Consider the following 21,783-nt stretch of genomic DNA (forward strand, 5'->3'; position numbering starts at 1 on the left):
CGGCTCGGTAGCCGCATCTTCCTCCTCTGCCGCCCCGCAGCCGCTCGCCATGGCAAGGCCGCGGGCGGGCACCGCCGGGCCCCACCGGCGCCTGCGCAAGGCGATGGGGCGGAGGTGGGGGGGGCTCTGCGCATGCGGGGCGGCGGGGACCCCGTCTGAGGTACGGCCCGGGCCTGAGGGCCCCCCGCGGCCGTCAATGGGTGTTGTGGCGCCCGGAGGCTTCCCTCTAGCCCCTCAGGGCTGGAGGAGATTTTCCCCCTCGCCCACCCGCCCGAAGCGGGGAGCAAGGGCTGGCAGAGAGGGGAGCGGCCCGGCGTGGGGCAGCCTGACAGCTGGGCGCCAGGTGCTGGACATAACGCCCCGAGTGTGGGTGAATGCCAGCATCGGTCCTTTTTCTAATAAAATAAAGCTCTCTCGGGGGGATGGAAGAGCCTTAAAAGCACGTGTGAAATAGCAAAATTGGGAGCAACGCAATTTTCCCGAGTTAGAATCATGGAATTGCCTAAATAGAAACGGCCCTTTGTGATCATCGTGTCCAGCCACCGACCTCACTCTGACAGAAACCATCACTAAGCCATGTCCCTCAGCACCACATCTTTTTAAATACCTCCAGGGACAGCAATTCAACCAGGGGCAGCCTTTTTCAAGGCTTGACAACCCTTTTGGTGAAGAAATTATTCCCAATATCCATCCTAAACCTCCCCTGGTGCAACTTGAGGCCGTTTCCTCTTATCCCATCCCCTGTTCCTTGGGAGAAGAGACCGACCGCCCCTGGCTACACCCTCTTTTCAGGCAGTTGTAGAAAGAAGGTCTCCCCTCAGCCTCCTTTTCTCCAGGCTGAACACCCCCAGCTCCCTCAGCCTCTCCTCACAAGACTTACGGACCCCCGAGGCCATCAATGGGTGTTCTCCCGCCCCGGAGGCTGCCTTCCAGGCTCTCAGGGCTGGCGACAGTGGCGGCTGAGGAGATTTTCCCCCTCCCCCACCCGCCTGAATCCAGAATTTCATGCTAATTGCGTACCGCTTCGGAAGGAGAGAGAGACCATAAATAAAAGATCGGGTTCATTTAATTTTCAGTAGGATCCCAGCTTCTGGAGTCGGGGAAAGCTGCTCCTGATGCTGCGGCATCGGCATAAACCCAGGGAAGGCAGATAGCGGGTTCTTCTCGGAGCTCGGCTGAGGAGGTTAATTAGGTCTGTGAAAATAGAAAGATGGACTCAAACAAGCTCGTATTACAGATGAACTTGGCATCTCTGCTTTTTTTTCACCTTAGCCATCGCAATTTTCCCGAGTTAGAATCATGGAATTGCCTAAGTAGAAAGGGCCCGTCCCATCGAGTCCAGCCATCGACCTCACTGACAGAAACTGTCACTAAACCATGTCCCTCAGCACCACATCTACACGTCTTTTTAAATACCTCCAGTGATTCAACCTGGGACAGCCTTTTCCAAGGCTTGACAACCCTTTTGGTGAAGAAATTATTCCCAATATCATCCTAAACCTCCCCTGGTGCAACTTGAGGCCGTTTCCTCTTATCCCATCACCTGTTCCTTGGGAGAAGAGACCGACCCCCCCTGGCTACACCCTCCTTTCAGGGTGTTGGAGAGAGCAATAAGGTCTCCCCTCAGCCTCCTTTTCTCCAGGCTGAACACCCCCAGCTCCCTCAGCCTCTCCTCATAAGACTTACTCTCCAGACCCCTCACCAGCTCCATTGACTTTCTCTGGACACACTCCAGAATCCAGAATTTCATGCTAATCGCGTACCGCTTCGAAAGGAGAGAAACCATAAATAAAAGATCGGTTTCATTTAATTTTCAGTAGGATCCCAGCTTCTGGAGTCGGGGAAAGCTGCTCCTGATGCTGCGGCATCGGCATAAACCCAGGGAAGGCGGATATCGGGTTCTTCTGGGTGCTCGGCTGAGGAGGTTAATTAGGTCTGTGAAAATAGAAAGATGGACTCGAACAAGCTCGTATTACAGATGCACTTGGCATCTCTGCTTTTTTTTCACCTTAGCCATCGTTTTATGTGATTTACTTACTAGCAATGGAAAAATGGATTTGCTCTGGTTTAATCAATGAATTAATAAATTTTAATTAATGAATGTAAATGTTTTAGCATTAAAACTGTGTTGTGTCGGTCTCCTTTTTGAGTTTCTAAATGTGCTTGATACTTTTGAAATGTGTTGCAAGTTCATCCAGTCTTAGAAACCTTTATTTTCTGCTTTTGGCAACAATGTGGTTGCATGATGCCTCGGAAATTATCCTGATCCTGGGAGAGCAACGAGCTGCACAGAATTACAGACTTTTGGTGAGGAGAATTATCTTTAACATAGAAGGGGATGGGTAAAAACCCTGTTTGGGGAATTTCCATGTGTTCATATGCAATTGTATTTTTGATGTTTTTAAAATAAAGATGAAAAAATGGAAAACAAAGAACAAGCTGAAATTTTGAAGGGTAGACTGGTTTATACTGGAGTTTTTTACTGAGCTGCCAATAGCCAGTACAAACACCCTACACATTGTATCTGTCAGTAGCAATGTTTTATGTTTCTAATCTCTCATGATCTCACGCTGGTACCAAAATCATTTAGAATAAACCCATTTGACCCTGGCACGGGTTGGTGCTCTTTCTCAAATCAGCATTGAGGAATGTGCTGCCTTTTGTTTGCTGTCTAACCAGTTTTTTTGCAAGCCTAATGGATTAAATTTTACTTCCCGTTTCCTTAGCAGAGATGAAGTATCGGAGTGCTTTTTCTGTTGTTTACCTTCGGGGCAGACGGCTCTTGTTCTTCTAGTTCTCCTGCGTGGAGCAGGTACACACTGTCTGCTTGGATTCTGTACCTGTTTCTCCAGGAAATCTAATCATGTTAAAACACAGCCTATTTTTCTTCACTTTTGGACTAACTTTAACTGGAAAGCCTTTGTGGATAAAAGGTAAGCTTTCAGCTTTTGTTACGCATTCAGAAAGTTTCTCCGAGTCTTCTTGTATTCTCTGCTCCTGATCATAATGATGCCCACCTTTCAAATCGGTCACTGCTCTCCCCACCTATTAGGCTATTAGCTAACCTGCTAATTGAGAAAATCGTCTTCAAGAAAAAATGTGTCTGGAAAAGATTACAGGTTGAAGCTTTTTATACTTGAGCTCTTGTGTGTGTGGTTGTTTGGTTTTTTTTCTCCAGGATGTAGCAGGTATGTAAATACATCATCTTCTGTACAGGACACTGCTTGTGACAACTGCAGTTACTGTCACTCTCATCGACAGTAAAGGCTAGAGAAAAAGATTTCAATCTCCACTAATGTGAGGGAAATTCCTACAGTTTTTAGTTCTTCATTAACTCATTTCCATTTATGATTTGGCTTCAGATTTTAGCTTTAGATGCAACACCTGAAATATTTCATAGGACGTGATATTTTTATGACATGCATTAAAGATGGTTTCATGCTTTCAGGTGTCAAAATATAAATTGTTAGACCTGCATTTCCACTGTTAGTTGGACATACACTTAGCTCAGGAAACAGAATGTATTTTGTGATTTAGATAATAGAATTATTGGCAATTAAGAGTAAAGTCAGAAGTAAATATTGACTGCCGATATTCTTTGCAGACCTGTTTGCTAGTAGCAACTTCCACATTTTGATTGCAATGGCAGTCTTTAATATTAAACATATGCTACCTGCACCTAGCTTTTAAAAATCCTGATGTTATCTAAGAGGTAGAGATCATCGTTACGCTGAAGAATCCTCCTTCTCACTTTGAGTGGGTGATTCTGTGGCATCTTTCCAATCACAAATTCCTTTCACATACATGCGGGAGGCTGAGGGCAACTTTCTACTACTATAAAGTCGGGCCATGTACTGCTGAAATTCTTCTTTCTCTATTTATGGCTGGATCAGAATGGTCTTTTGGCAATCACCACTGTGTGGATGCCAGCATAACGTCATATTTATCCTGATTCTTTAGAGATTTCAAACTTTATTTTTAGGTGTATCTTCTGAACAGACATCCAGACTTTCTACCTTAGAAATAATTATTCCTCGAAGTCTGACAGGCAGAGAGAAACATCACCCATTTTTTCACGAGGTTTGTTATTCTCTCTGATTTTTTCTTCTGATGTTGCTGTTTTTCACAATACTGTCCTACATTACACACACACACCTGATTTTTTTTCTTCTGATGTTGCTGTTTGTCACAATACTGTCCTACATTACACACACACACAATGTATGATATCTATATATTATTTTTGTGAAGAAAAGTGTGCCACACTGTCTCTTCAGATTCTTAGTGTTTTCAACTAGTGTTGAGTAAATTTGTTGCCACAAAAGTCTGTGATTTCACTCTAAGTTAACTTCTTCCAAACTTCTACTCCTCTTAACATCCTTGTAAGGCAGAACTGGGAAAGAGCATGAAGAGTTTTTCCATTTCCTCCAAGTCAGATTAGATGTTAAACTCAGAACTCGAACTAACATCCAAGCTGTAGGTGCTCTTTTTCTCCTTGTACCTGGTCTTCAGATAATCAGAGGATTTCAACCATGTAGCACCTAAAGGGCTGATGCTCACTTTGTAGATAAGATCCCACAGAGTCACACAGGTTGAATGACGGAGCTAAAAGAGAAAGACCTGAGCCTTGATTCTTCAGTTCTGAGGTAGTTAGCTTTGTTCCAGATAACGAGTTCCATTACTGAAGTAACTGTTACTGGAATAGAATTAGTCATCTCTGCGCAAACCGATAAAGGAAGGAAGAATCTGTGAGTCGTTCATCCGGCTGCCGATGATTTGTATAAGGAGTGTCACAAACACGATGTGATATTTGGGCACACACGGGCTGTGCCTTTCTTGGGGAACCAAGTCTGGCCACCTTCATCCAACCTGAACCTGCTTCCTCTCTATTAGCCTCTGAGGCCCATCTGTTCCTCAGCCTGTAGAACTGCAGCGGGGTAGTCTAGGTTTAGCTTTAATAACACTTCTTTTCTGTTCTTTTAATACCAGAAATTTTACGTTTTCATTTTTCTGTAGGCTTTATTTCATCTACATTCCCTCTACAAATCTGCAACAACAGACATAGTTAATTTCTTGTGCAGTTTGTGTACCTTTTCATTCTGTCTTCCACATGAAAATTCATACTTAGTAGAATTGAAACTTTCCATAAGAAAGCATGTGGAGCGTGCTGCTGGGAGTTTGAAAGGTGTGAGGGTTAGGAATGTGTGTTTTGTAAATCTAGTAAGTATTTCAGACCTATAGAGCAGTTGTACTTCTCTTGTCAAAGAAAACATGGAACTGGCACAACCCAGTAGAAAATCACCTAATTAAGTGATACCTTCTGTTCTGTTTTCAGGAGCATTCACATGACAACCTTTCTTACTCAATTAAAACCAGAAATGGAACATACCTCCTAAAACTGAAGAAAAATAAGTATGTGACAGAGTGTTCTAAGAAACCATTCCATCTTGGGGTTTAGTTGCCTATAGTGTGCAGACTATATATATCCAGACAAGTATTTTTATACCGAAAAATTTCAGAAGGAACCATTTCAATGGCAGATTGTAGTAATTACAAAATGACTCTGTTAAATAGTGTCTCTGTTATGGGGGTCCCTTGCAAATACGAGGAAGTAATATTTTTCCCAGTTGTGCAGAAGCTTATTTTGATTATTTTTTTTTATTAGCACCACACGATAGATTTCAGAAAAACTTTATGGGATATTAGAATTCAGCTCAACATCAGCTCTTTAGTAGTGGGCAGGGAAGGGTTGTTGTGTTGTACTTGAAGGAATTTGCCTGTTACTTGTGTTCCTCATTCCTGAGCCTGTAATAGTCCAGGCCCTGAAATACGATAGTCTGCTCAGGTCCTACTCTATGGTAATTTTAGTTAAAATATTTCAAAATAAGATTTTTTTCCAAATGCTGCACCTCTTTTTTGAGGTATTTTATTTCATATGCATGGATTTTAATAGTAATTTAGGATGAGTGTCCTGCCAACAGAATGTAATACTTACTTACTAGGATTCCTCAATTATTTCTTGCTTTATAGACTTAAAAGAGCAGTAGTTTATTTTTGTTTCCAGAAAGCTTGTTAGCGAAGACTTTATGCTATATACATATGGGGAAAATGGGAAACTGGAGGCAACGCAATCAAAAAACAAGGTATCGTACGTAATAAAATTCCCCTTTTGTGTAAGAGTTTCCTTAAACCAGGGAAGCCAAGCTTTAAGAGTTGAAGCTGTACTAACAATTTGATAGACCTGAGGATGACAACAAGGATATGTACGCATCTAAATGTATTTTCAAAGCAAAAGTGAATGTGCAACCATTAATTCGAGCTGCCTTATCTCCATAATAGGGCAGTGAAAACTGGTTGCGTTTTTCCCAGTGGAGGGGAAAATGCAAGTGATGAACATAAAGTATCTACAGAAGAAAAATGTATTTGCTGGGAAAGAGGCTTTTGTGAATTTTCACCTTTGTAGCGTTTCTTTTTAACTGTTACCACTGATAGAAAACATGAGGTTCTGTCTTCTGCGGGAGAGGGCTGTTCGTTTAACTGTTACCACTGATAGAAAACAGGTTCTGTCTTCTGCGGGAGAGGGCTGTTCACGGTGATACAGCACCGCTGTTTTCCAAGGTGCAAAAGGAGATGCAGGAGATTATGCCAAGGCTGAATTTGAGCTACCTGATTAGGTCACCTTTGCATAGCATGCAATTAAAAGTACAATGGCAGCATCAAAGCTCTATAGTTTTTAGGTCCCGTGTCAAACACAACCTAGAAATACTTTTGAATTTAATGTCAACTTTCAACCGCGTGTGAGGTCAGTGAGAGTTAATTGGGTGCTCTGTGCATGGGAGATCTTCTCAGATCAGCTTTTGAGAAGAGTCTTCTTAGGAACAGGATGACCAACATAGATTACAAGATTTTGCTAAAGGATGATGATGAGTTAAACTAAAAAGCTTGTTGTTTTCTAAAACCAAGGGGCCAAATGCTTTTGTAGGTACTCATGTCAAGTAATGGTTTACTCCAAGAACATTGGGATTAATGTGAGGGTGAAGAGACCCTGGCCCAGGTTACCCAGAGAAGCTGTGGCTGCCCCATCCCTGGAGGGGTTCAAGGCCAGGCTGGATGGGGCTTTGAGCAACCTGGTCTGGTGGGAGGTGTGTTGGAACTCGATCTTTAAGGCTCCTTCCAACCCAAACCTTTCTATGATTACTTTTAGAGTAGGGAACTCTATAATGTAATTTGTAACAGCCAGGCTTAATGTCATGCAAATAAAAAGGTTAGTTAGAAAATAAGTTTGCATTTGAAGGTAACAACCTTATTTTGTCATTAATTATGTGGTTTTGTTGCATTTCAGACACACTGTTATTACCATGGCACTGTTGAAGGAATTGCTGACTCCATGCTTGCTCTTAGCGCATGCGATGGCCTGAGGTATTACCTCTTGCTCTTTACTTCAGGATAATGCATTGTGCAGTACCAAAGTAAAACAGCAAAAAAACCAGTTGCTATTCATCGTACAGCTGGAGAGAAACACCATTAACTGAGGCCTTTATTACTAGATGTGAATGTCTTGACCAGAGGTACCTCTGCAGAAGAAACACTGATTAAGCTTTTGCTGACCTTCACACATTCCTGCAAACAATTCTGTCTTATGAATGGCCAGGTTTCAAAAGAAAAAACATTTATGTGGAAAAAGTTTTGACCAAAATTGAAGCCATTTTTTGTGTTTCAAATAAAAAAAAATTATACTTACTTGAGAAACTTAAAGGGGCCAGGTTAATGGGCTAATGCATAGAAGAAAGTGGTATTGTCCCTGCAGAGCCAGTCCATGTGAGTTGGCAAAATGAGATATTCAACATGTGTTTAGAGTGTGTCCGTGCTCCCCTGTGCTCGCTGTGCTGGACGTTGGATATACTTTTTGGTTGTAATAGCCTTGTTCAGTTTGATGTTTTTTTCACAAGCAGGAAAAGGCAGATGGGATCAAGTTCACCCACGTATCTTTCATGTATAGTATCACAGTGAGATGCCACTCACAAAAAATAACAACATTCCTTTAAATGAAGAATAAAAGGGTCAACATACTGTTATTTCAGTCAACCCCGGATCTCACTAAGCAGAACAAATATTTCATTTTGGTTGTTCTGCAAGCTTACTCAGACTCAAATCCTTTGGTTACCTTGAACTCACATTTTTGAGGATCTTGTTTCACAAGGTATTAACTAGAGAATTCTTCTTCTAAATATAGTTTTGAGATTCTGGGGAACAAGGTAATAGCTTCTGAAAGATTCTGGTAGAGCAAATGGGCATATAGCAGCTGTTTCTGAGCCACGGGCAAATGCAAAATCTTTACCCTTAGCTGCACTCAGCAGTGCAATGCTGCTGTTGCCCTCATAAACACCCTGCTGATTGCTTTTAGCCTCTCTTTCTGTCTCAGAAGGTATCTTTTTCTAAAATGCTAGATTACTTTAGCTGCATGGGGCAAGAAGTGAGTCTAGAGATAAGGACTAAAAGCGACCCTTTGCATCACCCACAATCCAGACCCATTTTGTAACAATTTGGCTTTCCCACTAACTGATTCAAGGAGCCCACACTTGTGTTTGATCAAGTATTTTAAATAAGTTCTATTTTGTCTTTTGAGATCCTCTTGGGCATTTGAACTTACCTCCTATATTAAGACAATTTAAGGTAATAATTTATTTCAACATAGTGGTATGAACAGTTCTGGTTTTTAAGTATCCAGCTGTCATTCATTCACCTAGTCATAACCACGAGGGAAAAATTGTGGAATAATTTTTCATTCTTTTATGATTATCAGAGGAATTCTCTACATTGGTGGCAAATGGTATGGAATGGAGCCACTCAACACATCCAGGACATTTGAGCACGTGTTTTACCAGTTAGAAGATATGCAGGACATCCCCTTCCGTTGCGGTGTGCTGAACGGCAGCCTTCATCAACAACCCATCGACAAGATGTTTGTCAAGCAGTCTGTGAAATATGAGTTTTTATCAAACAGTACCTCTAGCAGGGAAAAGCTTTTGAGGGTAAACACCTTTCTGTTTCTCTCTTGGGTCCAAGCCTTCTCCTCAGTCTGGTCCAGCAGCCAAGGGTCTCCAGAGCTCTTGGTTTGGCATGGTATCACTGCAGGTGGGTTTGGCCTGGGAGGTTTCTTCCTTCTTGCTTTCATTGTTCATGGATTCCAAACTTAGCAGTGGAAACCCTACACCAGAGAAGCAGCACAATGGGAATTTAATGTAGCTTGAAGCAATCTTGAGCTCTGCCCAAGACAGTTGTGGGTAGGATGTGAAAGGCATGAAGCTGCCATTCAGCTCCTGCATCCCAGTGTCTGAGCAGAAGTGAATTACTGACACACAGGTATTTATCTGGAAATGTAAGGCAAATTGATAGGCCACATTCAAAAAATATGTAATTGCTTTATATATCCATGAAATGAAAATCATGAGAAAGATAACCAAATTGATAGGCCACATTAAAAAAAATACATAATTGCTTAATAAATCCATGAAATGAAAATCATGAGAAAGATAATTAAAAAAACCTTGAACTCATTAGTCATTATGTTAACTTACTGTGTTCTCTAATTTGCAGAAGAAGCGAGCTGTCCTGCCACAGAAAAGCTATGTGGAATTATTTGTGGTTGTGGATAACCACAGGGTAATGATTTCATCCAATGCTACATACATATGTTTTATTAAACCAGTAAAATATTTTCTCTGATGTTCTCATACGATATTTTACAGTTTTTGATGAAGGAATCTGATGCTGCTGCAGTGCAAAAGGAAACAGTTGAGCTGATCAATTACGTTGATGGGGTAGGTCAGACAAGTTGCTGAGATTCCGTAGTTTTCTGTTTTATCATAGTTTTCAAAAGAACAGCTAAGGCAGTAAATCTGAATAGTTACATTTTGAAACTATATTTGGAAGTTATACAGCAATTTGTAACACAGTTAATGCACCTCATGAATCTGCACTAGAGGTCTAGATAAAGGGAGAGAGGAAAGAAGTTTTTAAACCACTTCTCTGTGCTCTCACATTTTGGCTGTTCCAGGACCATGAGGTCTCCAGTAGGTTTTACATTTCCAGGAAGATTATTTCTCATTTATGTAATTCTTTTTTTATTAAGCAAACTCTCAGTGCAGCAAACAATTCCATAAGCTCTCTGATCATCTGTTCCCAATTTCTCCTCAAGACAATTAGCTAAGGAAATGAATGAACATGGTCTTTCCAACTTCTCCAATGGAAAGATATGTTCAGGTACCTCCATGAAGTAGTTCACCTTCAGTCAGATACTCTTTCCTCACATCAAGATGTTAATTATTCAAAGAAACTAAAGTTCTGTTCAGCTTGATGTTTACAGTAGTAGTGATGTAATCTGTGTTAATTCAGGTGACCCAGACTGAATTATCATTATATTGGACAATATAATGGACAATAATTATATTTTTTTTCAGATGTATAGATCATTGAACATCCAGATTGTTTTGGTTGGATTGGAGATCTGGACAGATACAAACCACATACCTGTAATGGATGGCTCAGCTGGAGATGTACTGGGTAGATTTGTTTCTTGGAGACAGAAAAATCTTCTCAAACGATCCCGAAATGATGTTAGCCATCTCATAATGTAAGTGTTCATTCAGTGGAAAAACTCACCGTGCTGCCAGTGTCATTAATGTATATGATTTGGGATTTGTGTATGAATGAAAATACAACTAAAGTAAAATTCACTCAACTGCCAAACTGTTTTAACTTGGAGGAAAAATGTCAAGGAAGTGTAATGAAGTCTTTATAGATCATCAACTCCAGGTGGCCCTGCTTGAGCAGGGGGCTTGGACCAGATGACCACCTGAGGTCCCTTCTACCCTCAACCAGTCTGTGATTCTGTGAGCTCAGAAGCACTGACATAGTAGATTTAGGTCATGATTTTCAAGGTCTTTTATTCAGATGGTCATTATTTATTACAATGAAACCCTTCTTCTTATAGTGAAACACGTTTCTTCTTCACTTCAAGAAGACCAACTCTTGCCTTGCAGTATTTGTTTCAGACTCATCAGTGTCTTTTAGTAGAAATCATGAACTTTCAGCCCCTCTTTCAACACCACCTTCAAACTGCTTTTGTTGCAGCGGGAGAAGCTCTTTTGGTGGATCCATTGGAATGGCTTTTGTAGGTACCGTCTGCTCACAGGTCCAGGGAGGATCAATCAGCACTGTAAGTACATAATGTTGGAAGAAACTAGCACAGGAGCTGCTAAACCACCATAGATCTGCTGCTAGTGAGACCCAGAGGTACCTGAACCATCAGAGGGCTTCCCTTGGGCATTTACAGAGCCCAGAATTGTAGCTACTCCTATTGCCAGACTTTGCTTCCACAGAGGTACCTTTCAGAATGTCCAAAATAAATAATGTGCAATTTGTTGACTTATTTGCTCAAGTCACTCAGGTCTTGGAGTGGAACATTTATATATGAGACTTCCGATGTAAACACTTGTGCACATTTTTATCCTATTAAAAATAATTTATTTTTTTTCAAATTTCTTTTCATTTCAGTCCATTTGACTGACTTAATCCTGAAATATTTTTTTTATCACTTTTTTGAATTTGAGCTAGTTCAAGTTTGTATAAAGAAAGCCCATCCCTGTACTGTTAAAGTTCATAGCCACAGTGGTTTTGGGATGGGAAGATAGCTACAAAATAATGTGTATTTTTTGACTCTTTAAGTGGATAGACAGTGAACGTAATGCACTCTGTTCTAAATTGTCTGCAATTTTACACAATGAGGCTGTAAATGGGCAAGAATTTTCAATCTGGGAAAATTAGCCAGACACTAGTTTTTTCTCCTTCACCCTTGGGACAGCACCAGTATCTCCAGAGGTTCCTGTCCTTGGAGTATGGATGCCACAACATCATGGACAAACTTAAGAGGCTGTTCTTTAGCAGTCTTTTGGTCTTTGAGGACTCCATTGAGATCAGTTTTCATGACAGATTAACTGTGTTATTATTCAGAATATGATCCTAATGGAAGGAATAGAAAGAGTGGCAGAATCTGGCCTTACTGGAAAAAAAACCATGACAAATTGTTCTTGCTGCTTTCGCTTTTCAATACAATTCAGTATTCTGTCCTCGTAGCCTCTGAGAGACTTGTGGCTTGAATAAATTATTAGGTAGAAACTTAGTAATGTCTTTAGTTGTATGTTTTTTTAACACTGATTCTTTTTATTAGTTGAATCATAACAATGTGTTACGTCATGCTACAGTAGTTGCACATGAATTGGGGCATAATCTCGGAATGAAACATGACGATAAAAGATGTCCTGCATCCTATATTATGCACAGCACAGATAAGTAAGATTTCCAGTTGTTTTATTTTAATAATCGTTATTTACCTGCCTTATGAGCTGTGAAACTCCTATGAATCTTGAAGAACTTTTGTGAATGGGGAGTTGTTTGAAAAGTTTAATCACAGAGGTGAATTCACTGACTTAGATAATTTTAATTTCTTTGAAATGTCACATGTTTTCTAATCCAGTCATTCTTTATTTGTGGCATCCCTAAAAACTTATTTGGATTTTCCTAATTGTTATTTTTTAATGATAGAATGTTGCTTTTTTTTTTTTTTTACCACGCTGAGATTTTCCTGATTGTTATTTTTTAATGATAGAACGTTGCTTTTATTTTTTTTTACCACGCTGAGAATGGTTTATATATATTCACTGAGTTTGTGCAAACTTGTGTCCTTCACACAGATTCTTTTAACAGTTAGTTTAAACAAAAGCTATCAGCTTAGATTTCTTTCTGTTCATTTGTTCTTTGGCTTCCCCTTACAAGAAAAAGATCATATTATTTTATTTATCCCCATTTATATTAATAAATCAGGGTAGTTAAGCAATGGATGAAACTACTCTAAGAAGATGCATTCCTGAGATCTTAGGGACTCCAAGATAATGCAAAGGTCTTTCTGGAAATTATTTTTTAAACAAGCATTTTTAGACTCAGCACAGACAAGGAATTCCTAAGGCCTGTTTTATATAGGACACCAGAATGGGTAATCTGATGATCTCTTTTCCTTCTGAAAAGTACATGCATTTATATTATATATAGTATTTTTAACTTCTAATGCTATACTGTAATGCAAAATGAAGTGAAAATTAAGTATCTCATGATCTCCTAACACTATGAAACACAGTATTTATTACAGATTGACAATATTTTAAGGACATGAGTTGTGCTTTTTCCTGTAAGGGAAGTATTTATAATAAAACAAATAATATTATGCTTTCCAGTGGATCCAGGAATTTCAGCACCTGCAGTGCTGATGATTTTGAGAACCTTATTCTCAATGGAGGTGGGAACTGCCTTAGAAATCCTCCCAAAGCAAGTCACGTTTACAAGGAGCCTGTCTGTGGTAATAATGTGGTCGATAGCAATGAAGAATGTGACTGTGGCAAACCACAGGTAAGGAATGAAATTTAACTGGATACTTGTTGTCATATCATATCATATCATATCATATCATATCATACTATACTTCTTGTATAACACTGGTCTTCTTGGTATACCTGATTTGCATTAATAACTGAGGGGTTTTCCTTGTAAATTTACCTTTTTGCACGCAATATGAAGATCCATTTTAGAAAAAGCCTAAAATCGCGCTTTGATTTTGACATTAACTCAGTTCAGGGCTATTGGACTTCACAAAACTTTGAGCCAATGCCTAAGAAAGAAGAGCATTTCAGTGCAGAGTATGTGGAAACACCATTGGGTTTTGTGCTGTTTTTAGCAAAATGGGTGTTTCTGTTACATCAGAGACTGCTCATCTATAGAGCACTTACAGATTTCCTAACTGTAACCCTTCAACTTCGCCCACAACAAAATTACTTTTGTTGGTCATATTTGCAGAGTCAAAATGTCCCTCAAAGAATGGGATATATTGACTTATTTTTTAGAAAATAAAGGCATCTCAAAAAAGACAGCAATTAATTGAAAAGCTGTCAGCAAACCCAGGTTTGTTTGTATAGGCCTTCTTCTAAGTCATAAAAAGATATCAACATTTCTTGACATCAAACTGGTAGTTGTAGTGGAAAAACAGGATGAGGGGAGGGGTGATAAGAAGTGTTATTTAAAGAACAAACTGTTCTGCTTCTTTTAGTGTCCATTTAAAGTAATTTCTTCTGTATCCCTGTGCCACAACACATCAAAACAAATGTCTTTCTAATGACTTCTGGTTTAAAAAAAAAACAGCCAAAGTATAGGCTGGTTTCTGTGAGAGCAGAAGGCTCTCAGCCTCAGACCACGCCAAACAGATGCTGTATTTAAAGCTTGGTTTGTCCATGTGCTTGGTTTGATGATGTACTTTCCCAGCTGTATAGCAAAGTAAAAGCAGTGTCCCCTTGTCCTTGGCTGCTCTTCAGGAATGCACTAACCCTTGCTGTGATGCTGCAACCTGCAAACTCACCCCTGGATCGCAGTGTGCTCAAGGACTCTGCTGCAAAAATTGCAAGGTGGGCTATGCTTTATTGAGCCTCATTGATACGATTTACTACTATTTCTTAATGTTAAAAAAACCTATCATAGCACTTGACATATTTCCACATTATCTCTATGTTCACCAGCACGTAAGCAGAGAATTTTTGTCTAACAGCTCTTGGCCAGTAGCTTAGAAATGCCATGTCATCTCTGTGTCATCCCTCGTAGGAGGCAGGAGCCATCAGGGGACACAGGAGTCATCTCCCTTGTGCAACACCAAGCTTCTCCAAAGCCTGTCACAGTTGCCTGCTTTTTAATTTGTACTTTTGTACACATTTGTATGATCTACCCAAGTTCTCCCCAGGCTCTGCTCCTAAACTTTATGAACTTTCACACTATATGAAACTGAGGGAATTTTTGGATATTCCTAAGAAATTGATCTGACAAACTATTTTGTCTTCCTTAAAGCCACACGAGGTTTCCCGGCTGTCGTTGCTTCATGTTGCAACTTCCACCATTGCAAAATAAAAGCAAAAGGGTGACATTCCTCTCTGGTTCTAGTTTAAAGTGGCGGGAGCAGAGTGCAGATCGAAGAGGGATTTCTGTGATTTACCCGAATATTGCAACGGGAGCAACGCCTACTGCCCCGACGACGTTTACGTCATGAACGGGTACCCTTGCGACAACACGAAGGCATACTGCTACTATGGAGTGTGCCAGAGTTTTGATTCACAATGTGAATCTATATATGGAAAAGGTATGTTCATAATTTAATGGCAAAGGACTTGTAGTCTCCTAATAGACAACAGGATGCCCATGAGCCAGCAATCAAAGGACTTATAGTCTCCTAATAGACAACAGGATGCCCACGAGCCAGCAATGTGCCGTTGTGGCCAAGAAGACCAATGGCATCCTGGGGTGCCATCAAGAAGAGTGTGGCCAGCAGAGTGGAGGGAGGTCATCCTCCTCCTCTGCTCTGCCCTGGTGAGGCCAAATCTGGAGCACTGGATCCAGTTCTGGGCTCCCCAGTTCAAGAAGGACAGGGAACTGCTGGAGAGGGTACAGCAGAGGGCTACAAAGATGATGAGGGGACCAGAACATCTCTCTTACAAGGAAAGGCTGAGGGACTTGGGTCTTTTTAGTCTGGAGAAGAGAAAAGTGAGGGGGGATCTGATCAACGCCTCTAAATACTTAAAGGGTGGGTGTTAAGAGGATGGGTCCAGTCTTTTTTCAGTGGTGCCCAGTGACAAGACAAGAGGTAATGGGCACAAATTTAACCATAGGGAGTTCCATCTAAACATGAGGAGGAACTTCTTCACTTTGAGGGTGGCAGAGCCCTGGAACAGGCTGCCCAGGGAGGTGGTGGAGTCTCCTTCTCTGGAGACATTCAAACCCCCCTGGACACCTTCCTGTGCAACCTGCTCTGGGTGACCCTGCTTTGGCAGAGGGGTTGGACTAGATGATCTCCAGAGGTCCTTTCCAACCCCATATCGTTCTGTGATTCTGAGTTTCTGTGATTCTGATGTTTTAAAAATAGTGTAGTGGCTTCGTTAAGATTTGCTATTTTTCATACAGGGGCACGAAAAGCACCTGACGTATGCTTTGAAAAAGCAAATATGAAAGGAGATAGGTTTGGAAACTGTGGAATGAGAGGTGGAACCTACAAGAAATGTCCTGTTCAGTAAGTCACCAGCAAATAAAAGCTAATTCTAAAATCTTCAATGTAATAAATATATCGTTACAAACTCTCAGAGCACGAGATTTAAAAGAATATTTCCTTGAAATGGACGTTAAAAAGTTTAACTAGATGGTGTATTTACACTGATAACGGGGGTTTTTTTCTGTTGACCTTGTCTCTGGGTGTCATTCCTTCCATACAGGCACAGTCTGTGTGGGAAGCTCCAGTGCACATCTGTTAGTCTTCAAAATCTTCCTGCTTGGAGTGTTGTCAATAACGCATCTGGGGTTTTGTGCTGGTCTTCTGACTTCGACTTGGGGTCAGATGTCCCTGATCCTGCTCAAGTTCATGATGGAACAGCCTGTGGAGAAAAGAAGGTAGGATGGATCCCAGCAGCATCACAGAATATATCCCACCAACTGGAAAGTTTGTAATTTCCAAAAGCATTACATAGCTTTCTTGGTTTTATGCCATAATGTAATAAATGCCTTTTCTCTTGACATTTAAGTAAAAGCTGTAGACTTGTAAACATACACATTTATATAGTATATTTATAAAAGGATGGTAGTTCTGTGTTTGAAAAACCCTGATGACTTTTTCCAGGCCTGTGTCAATTTTGAATGTGTCGATGCAAGTCTCCTGGGCTACAGCTGTGATGTAAAGCAGAAGTGTAACGATAACGGGGTGAGTAGAAGGTGTTTTCAGGCCCTGTTTCTAGAAGACACAGACAGGTGCAAAATCCCTGCGTAAAAGCAATAACCAGCCAGGTGGCTTTGTTTTTTTTCTCATCTGTATTAAAAGTTGTCTCCTTTTTTACCTGTAATTCACGTTAGCAGTGTGCTGTAAACCTCTTAGCGCTGACACTGAAAGACATTTCTTCTGAATTTTCTAATATTACTGAGTTTTCAAGTTGTAAAAGGAAAATATTCCTCTAAGGAGGAGGCCACTCTAGTGATTCCTGATTTATGTATTTCTCTATGAGAAATCAAAATGGAGTCCAAGGGTTGTAAAACTGAGATGTTCTTTGGACTATAAACTATTGCAGGGAATATGTGAGGGGTCTGGAGAGTAAGTCTTATGAGGAGAGGCTGAGGGACCTGGGGTTGTTCTGTCTGGGGAAGAGGAGACTGAGGGGAGACCTTCTTGCTCTCTACAACTCCCTGAAAGGAGGGTGTAGAGAGGCGGGGGTCGATCTCTTCTCCCAAGTTACAAATGATAGAACAAGAGGGAATGGCTTCAAGTTGTGCCAGGGTAGGTTTAGACTGAACATTAGGAAGGAATTTTTCACAGAGAGAGTGGTCGGGCATTGGAAGAGGCTGCCCAGGGAGGGGGTTGAGTCACCATCCCTGGCTGTGTTTAAGAACTGTTTAGATGTGGTGTTGGGGGAGAACTTTAGAGTAGGGTAGATGGTTGGACTTGATGATCCCGAGGGTCTCTTCCAGCCTAGATAATTCTGTGATTCTGTGAAATAACAAAAGTTACCTTCTCTAGAGGACAGACTTTTGGTATCACTATCACTCCGTGCTTTGGGACGTTATGGAGGGGGAGAGCTTATTCCGAATGAACACTTCATGTATTTCTAGGCAATGCTTCTTGTTTCTGTGTGGGGGTGAAGTGGCCGTGTCCAGGAGGGTGTTGTTTGTCTGACTGATCCCTGCTGTACCACCCCTAGGTGTGTAACTCCAACGGGAACTGCCACTGCCGCTCCGGATGGGCCCCGCCGTTCTGCAACCAGTCGGGCTACGGCGGCAGCCTGGACAGTGGCCCAGCTCACATAGGTAGGACAGTGAAACTGGCCTTCTTTTTGCCTCCAGTGTCTGAGAAAAAAAAAAAAAAAGAAGGGGTTGGGGGTTCCAATCTCTTTTTAACTGTTTGGTTTGGTTTTTTTTCTACTGCATGGGACACTTAACCGTGGACTGAGTCGAAGAACAAACATTATTATCTGATGTGTGAGTTTGCAGACAGGAAGGAGGTTGGCCCAGGGAAGAATGTGACCTCTGTTCTGTCTGAGATAAAGAAGCGAGACATTAAATTACTGAAATTAAAAGCAATACATAAATTACTGTTACATTTTGAAATAGCTAAATATTTAGATTTTTTTACTTAGGTATTTAAAGCAGAGTTCTGATACAACGGGTGTCACAGAGGAAGGCTAAAGCTTGAGAATGAAACCAGCAGCCTTTATATAAGGAAAGGGTCTCCCAGAAACAAGAGGGGTTAAGGAGGTGGATGCAGCAAGAGGCAGTTGGCAAGAAATTCTGCAAAGGGAGAAGGAGTAGATTTTGCTGCCCTTCAAACCGAGAGACCACGAACAATGTCTTCCCTCTTTGTTTACAAGCAAAGTTCATCCCCCGTAGCTTTGTGAGGCAAAAAAACAATTCGTATTTTATCAAATTTTACTAAATTCATATTTTGGGAAAGGGAAAAAACATTTTGTATTTATGAATAGCTTAGGAAGGGAAAGAAGACGTGCAGAGCAATTGTGGGTAAGCAAATACAAATTTAAATTGTCTGCTTTAGAATTTTTGAAAAATACATGGAAAAGGAAAAAGTTTGTGTATCACACACCATGGGGCGGGTAATGCAGAAAGAACTCGGGATAACATAAGGCCAAATCCAACTTGTCTCATCATAGCATTTGATAAATTTCAGTGGAGTTATTAGTTTTAAGCTATAATAATTCTGAGATTGTAGTTTTTACAACAGAAAGGTGTTTTAAGCAGAAAAAAATGCTTTAATGTGAGGTTAAACAAGATTATTATCTCATGTGATTTCAATTCTTTTTCTCTAGATACATCACTTCGCGATGGTCTGCTCATCTTCTTCCTCCTCGTGTTGCCAGTAGTAATCATTACTGTATTAGCAGTAATTAAGCGTGACGCGATAAAAAGAAAATTTTGCAGGAAAAGCAGAAGCCAAGACAGGTATTTCACTTAAAACAAATGCATATTTCAACACTTGAGAGCACTTAATTTAGCAAGCAATTAGATGCTTTATCTGTTCAAAGAATTCTATACCTTCTCAAAGAAAACTCCTTCCCTGCTAATAGCAGTGGTAGGTTGTTTAATAGCCAGCACCCTGCTGTTAGATAGTTTCATAGCTCCAGTTGTCAGTTCTCAAGCATTTTTCCCCCCAAATACAGTGTGCTTTCCTAATTGATAACAAAGAATTCTATACCTCCTCAAAGAAAATTCCTTCCCTGCTAATAGTAGTAGTAGGTTGTTTAATAGTCAGTTCTCAAGCATTTTTTCCCCAAATACAGTGTGCTTTCCTAATTGATACTGATAATTGTATTACATGGAGGCAGGGGCACGGCACATTGAGATTATTTGCCAAAGCCAGAAAGGGGTGGAATCAGAAACAGATCCAGATCTCGGAGCTGTAGCCTCGTCCCTTGGAAAACACCCCGTCCCTGGAGGCAGATAAAGCACACGGGGATTTGCCTGATGACGTGGTTTTTATTTCAGGGATAACAATGTGCAGCAACCAAAGCAAAGCAACAGCTCAAGTCATAACACAAGAAATAATCAGGTAAGATAGACCCGTGTTTGCATTATTCCATGTTGAGCAATCCAAATTACACAGTGCTGTGTAATGCTAATGGCTTTGGAGCTTTTTGATACATCGAAACCATGTGAATTTCCAATTATTTATAATTATTTCTAATGTGTTAGACAGGATTTCTGTTTGGGTCAGTAGGACCCTGCCAACACAGGCTGTGAGCAGTACGGGATGGAACGGGCTGCTCCTGAGCAGGGCAGCCAAAAACTGAACTCTGAATTCTGCAGCCAAACACCAGAGAAGCCGCTGAGCCCGGCTCTGGGTCTGGTGCTGATAAAACAAAAGAAAAAAAATTATCAAAACAGAATGTTGCAAGGGAATATGAAGAATGTCACAGGAATTGAAAATTAGTTCTAAAATACCACTAGCTTAATGCTAGATAATTAGCCACACTTTGAAATCTGTGTTTTCTGCTAACTCCATTTTCTGTGGTGTCTTTTCCAGCCTCCCACATCAAGTCCTGACTTTTTTACCATATCCCATTTCCCTGGCCCGAGGTTCGTAGCATTTAAAACCTTCTTTGCTTCATGTTTGCTATGTTTACATCACTGTATCATTGTAAGCGAAGTCCCTAATGTCTCCTGTCCTGCTTAGGAGGCTTTTCTATGCAGCATCATATGAGATAAAATAGATGAAGTGCTTGAAGGAGAAATGCTGTTTTACTGCTTGTATGGAAAGCAGCGTAACGAGACGTGTAAACGCTATGAGGGAGGGTCAGAGAGAGTTAAATATAAGTATAAATGCTAGCAACTGTTTAAAAATGGTAAAGAATCTGTTGTCTCAAGTCATTAAATGCTTCACAAGATGTGTTTCCACCCTTCAGGCAGCCAGTACCAACCCGGTTTCCTGCAGCTCCTTCAAGACCCCAGCGACCCGCGGTCCCACCGAGACCCACGGTCTGAGAAGCCTCCTGGGAACCCTCATCCCATTCCCACCAGTAACTGGGCTGGGAACAGTTACTGGTGCAGTCCTCCAGTCCTCTCCTCACGCAGCCAAACGCCTTCTGAAAGCACATACCTCTGGAAAAGACTTGATGCCAAGAGGCACAAACACCGATTTTGTAACGTCCCATTATTCTGCTAATTGCTGCTGGCTGTATTTGTGCCTCTTCTACCTCACCTCTTGGGTTTTTTTTTAAATCAGAAGCTTGAAGTTCAACTCTCATTAGATTAAATCTGCAACAGTATCAGAGAACAGGACTCTTCTGAAGCGCAGCCTTGCTCGTGGGCCAAAGAGCAGTGGATACAGTTATTTACAGACAATTTATTCTCCTCTAGCCACAGGCTCCTGTGAAAATGAGACCATAGACTGACCTCTTGGGCAGCCTGTCTGCCTCCTGGCCCGTCCCCTTGGTGGTGCAGTGTCGGGGACACCCTGGTACCCACTGAACGCAGCCGTACCCCCCACACCAGGCTCGGGGCAGGGCCGGTGTCTCGCTCCAAACCTTCTCCTCAGTGCAACCCTGTCCATGCTGGGACCCTGATCCCACCTCTGATTACCTGCTGTCTGTGTTATCTTCCCATTCTGGTAGTTTATAAAAGTGACCCCATACAGGGAGACCAGCCACGGAAAGAATCATAGGAGACTGAATAAATTATGGCATCGCCTCTTCAAGAAAACATTTCTAATCCCTCAGATGGTCATTTCACTGAAGAGCGGGACAAAAGAAGCCAAAATAGATTGCAGGCAAAGATCTGCACTGGCAAGAAGTGTCTTCCAAAAAAGTGTTGTCTTTCTCAATTCCTTAGAATCCTAAATTGTTATCGTGAATTAAATATTCCTATAATTCAGACTTTATTAACAAGCACATTACAGTAATATAGTTTAACATAAATCATCAGGGTAACATCAATCAGGCACACTTGGTAGTATCCTGATTTTATGATGGTAACAAGCCCCACGGCTGGGCACCCCCAGGGTCACTCAGCTGGGTTCACAGAAGTGTCTGGGTTGAAAGGGACCTTTCGAATCATCCAGTCCAACCAGCGACCTGACACTGACTGAACCACCGCTGACCCATGTCAGCACCACGGCTTTTAAATACCTCCAGGGATGGGGACTCCACCACTGCC

At 41.3% G+C, this 21,783-nt stretch overlaps 1 protein-coding gene across 1 annotated transcript; it reads left to right on the forward strand.

Annotated features, from left to right (window-relative positions):
- Positions 1–2,763: 2,763 nt before the first annotated feature.
- On the forward strand, positions 2,764–21,546 carry LOC106889813 (disintegrin and metalloproteinase domain-containing protein 9-like). Its single transcript, XM_014945229.1, has 22 exons — positions 2,764–2,933; positions 3,983–4,080; positions 5,336–5,412; positions 6,065–6,143; positions 7,343–7,419; positions 8,804–9,032; positions 9,598–9,663; positions 9,750–9,821; positions 10,461–10,633; positions 11,134–11,218; positions 12,230–12,351; positions 13,290–13,461; positions 14,418–14,507; positions 15,034–15,229; positions 16,048–16,153; positions 16,353–16,527; positions 16,754–16,834; positions 17,823–17,928; positions 18,942–19,074; positions 19,618–19,681; positions 20,156–20,208; positions 20,535–21,546. The coding sequence occupies exons 1-22, from the start codon at positions 2,864–2,866 to the stop codon at positions 20,611–20,613; spliced, it is 2,403 nt and encodes an 800-aa protein (XP_014800715.1). The 5' UTR covers positions 2,764–2,863; the 3' UTR covers positions 20,614–21,546.
- Positions 21,547–21,783: the final 237 nt, after the last annotated feature.

Source organism: Calidris pugnax, unplaced genomic scaffold (assembly GCF_001431845.1).
Source record: "Calidris pugnax isolate Ruff unplaced genomic scaffold, ASM143184v1 scaffold89, whole genome shotgun sequence".
In the NCBI taxonomy this organism is placed as follows: Eukaryota; Metazoa; Chordata; class Aves; order Charadriiformes; family Scolopacidae; genus Calidris; species Calidris pugnax.

Bases quoted from the DNA above. Each gene is read 5' to 3' on its own strand.
- LOC106889813 (XM_014945229.1), top strand. From the start codon at position 2,864: ATGTTAAAACACAGCCTATTTTTCTTCACTTTTGGACTAACTTTAACT. The intron at 12,352-13,289 runs GTAAGATTTCCA...TATGCTTTCCAG, and splicing joins ATTATGCACAGCACAGATAA to TGGATCCAGGAATTTCAGCA. The intron at 15,230-16,047 runs GTATGTTCATAA...TTTTTCATACAG, and splicing joins TGAATCTATATATGGAAAAG to GGGCACGAAAAGCACCTGAC.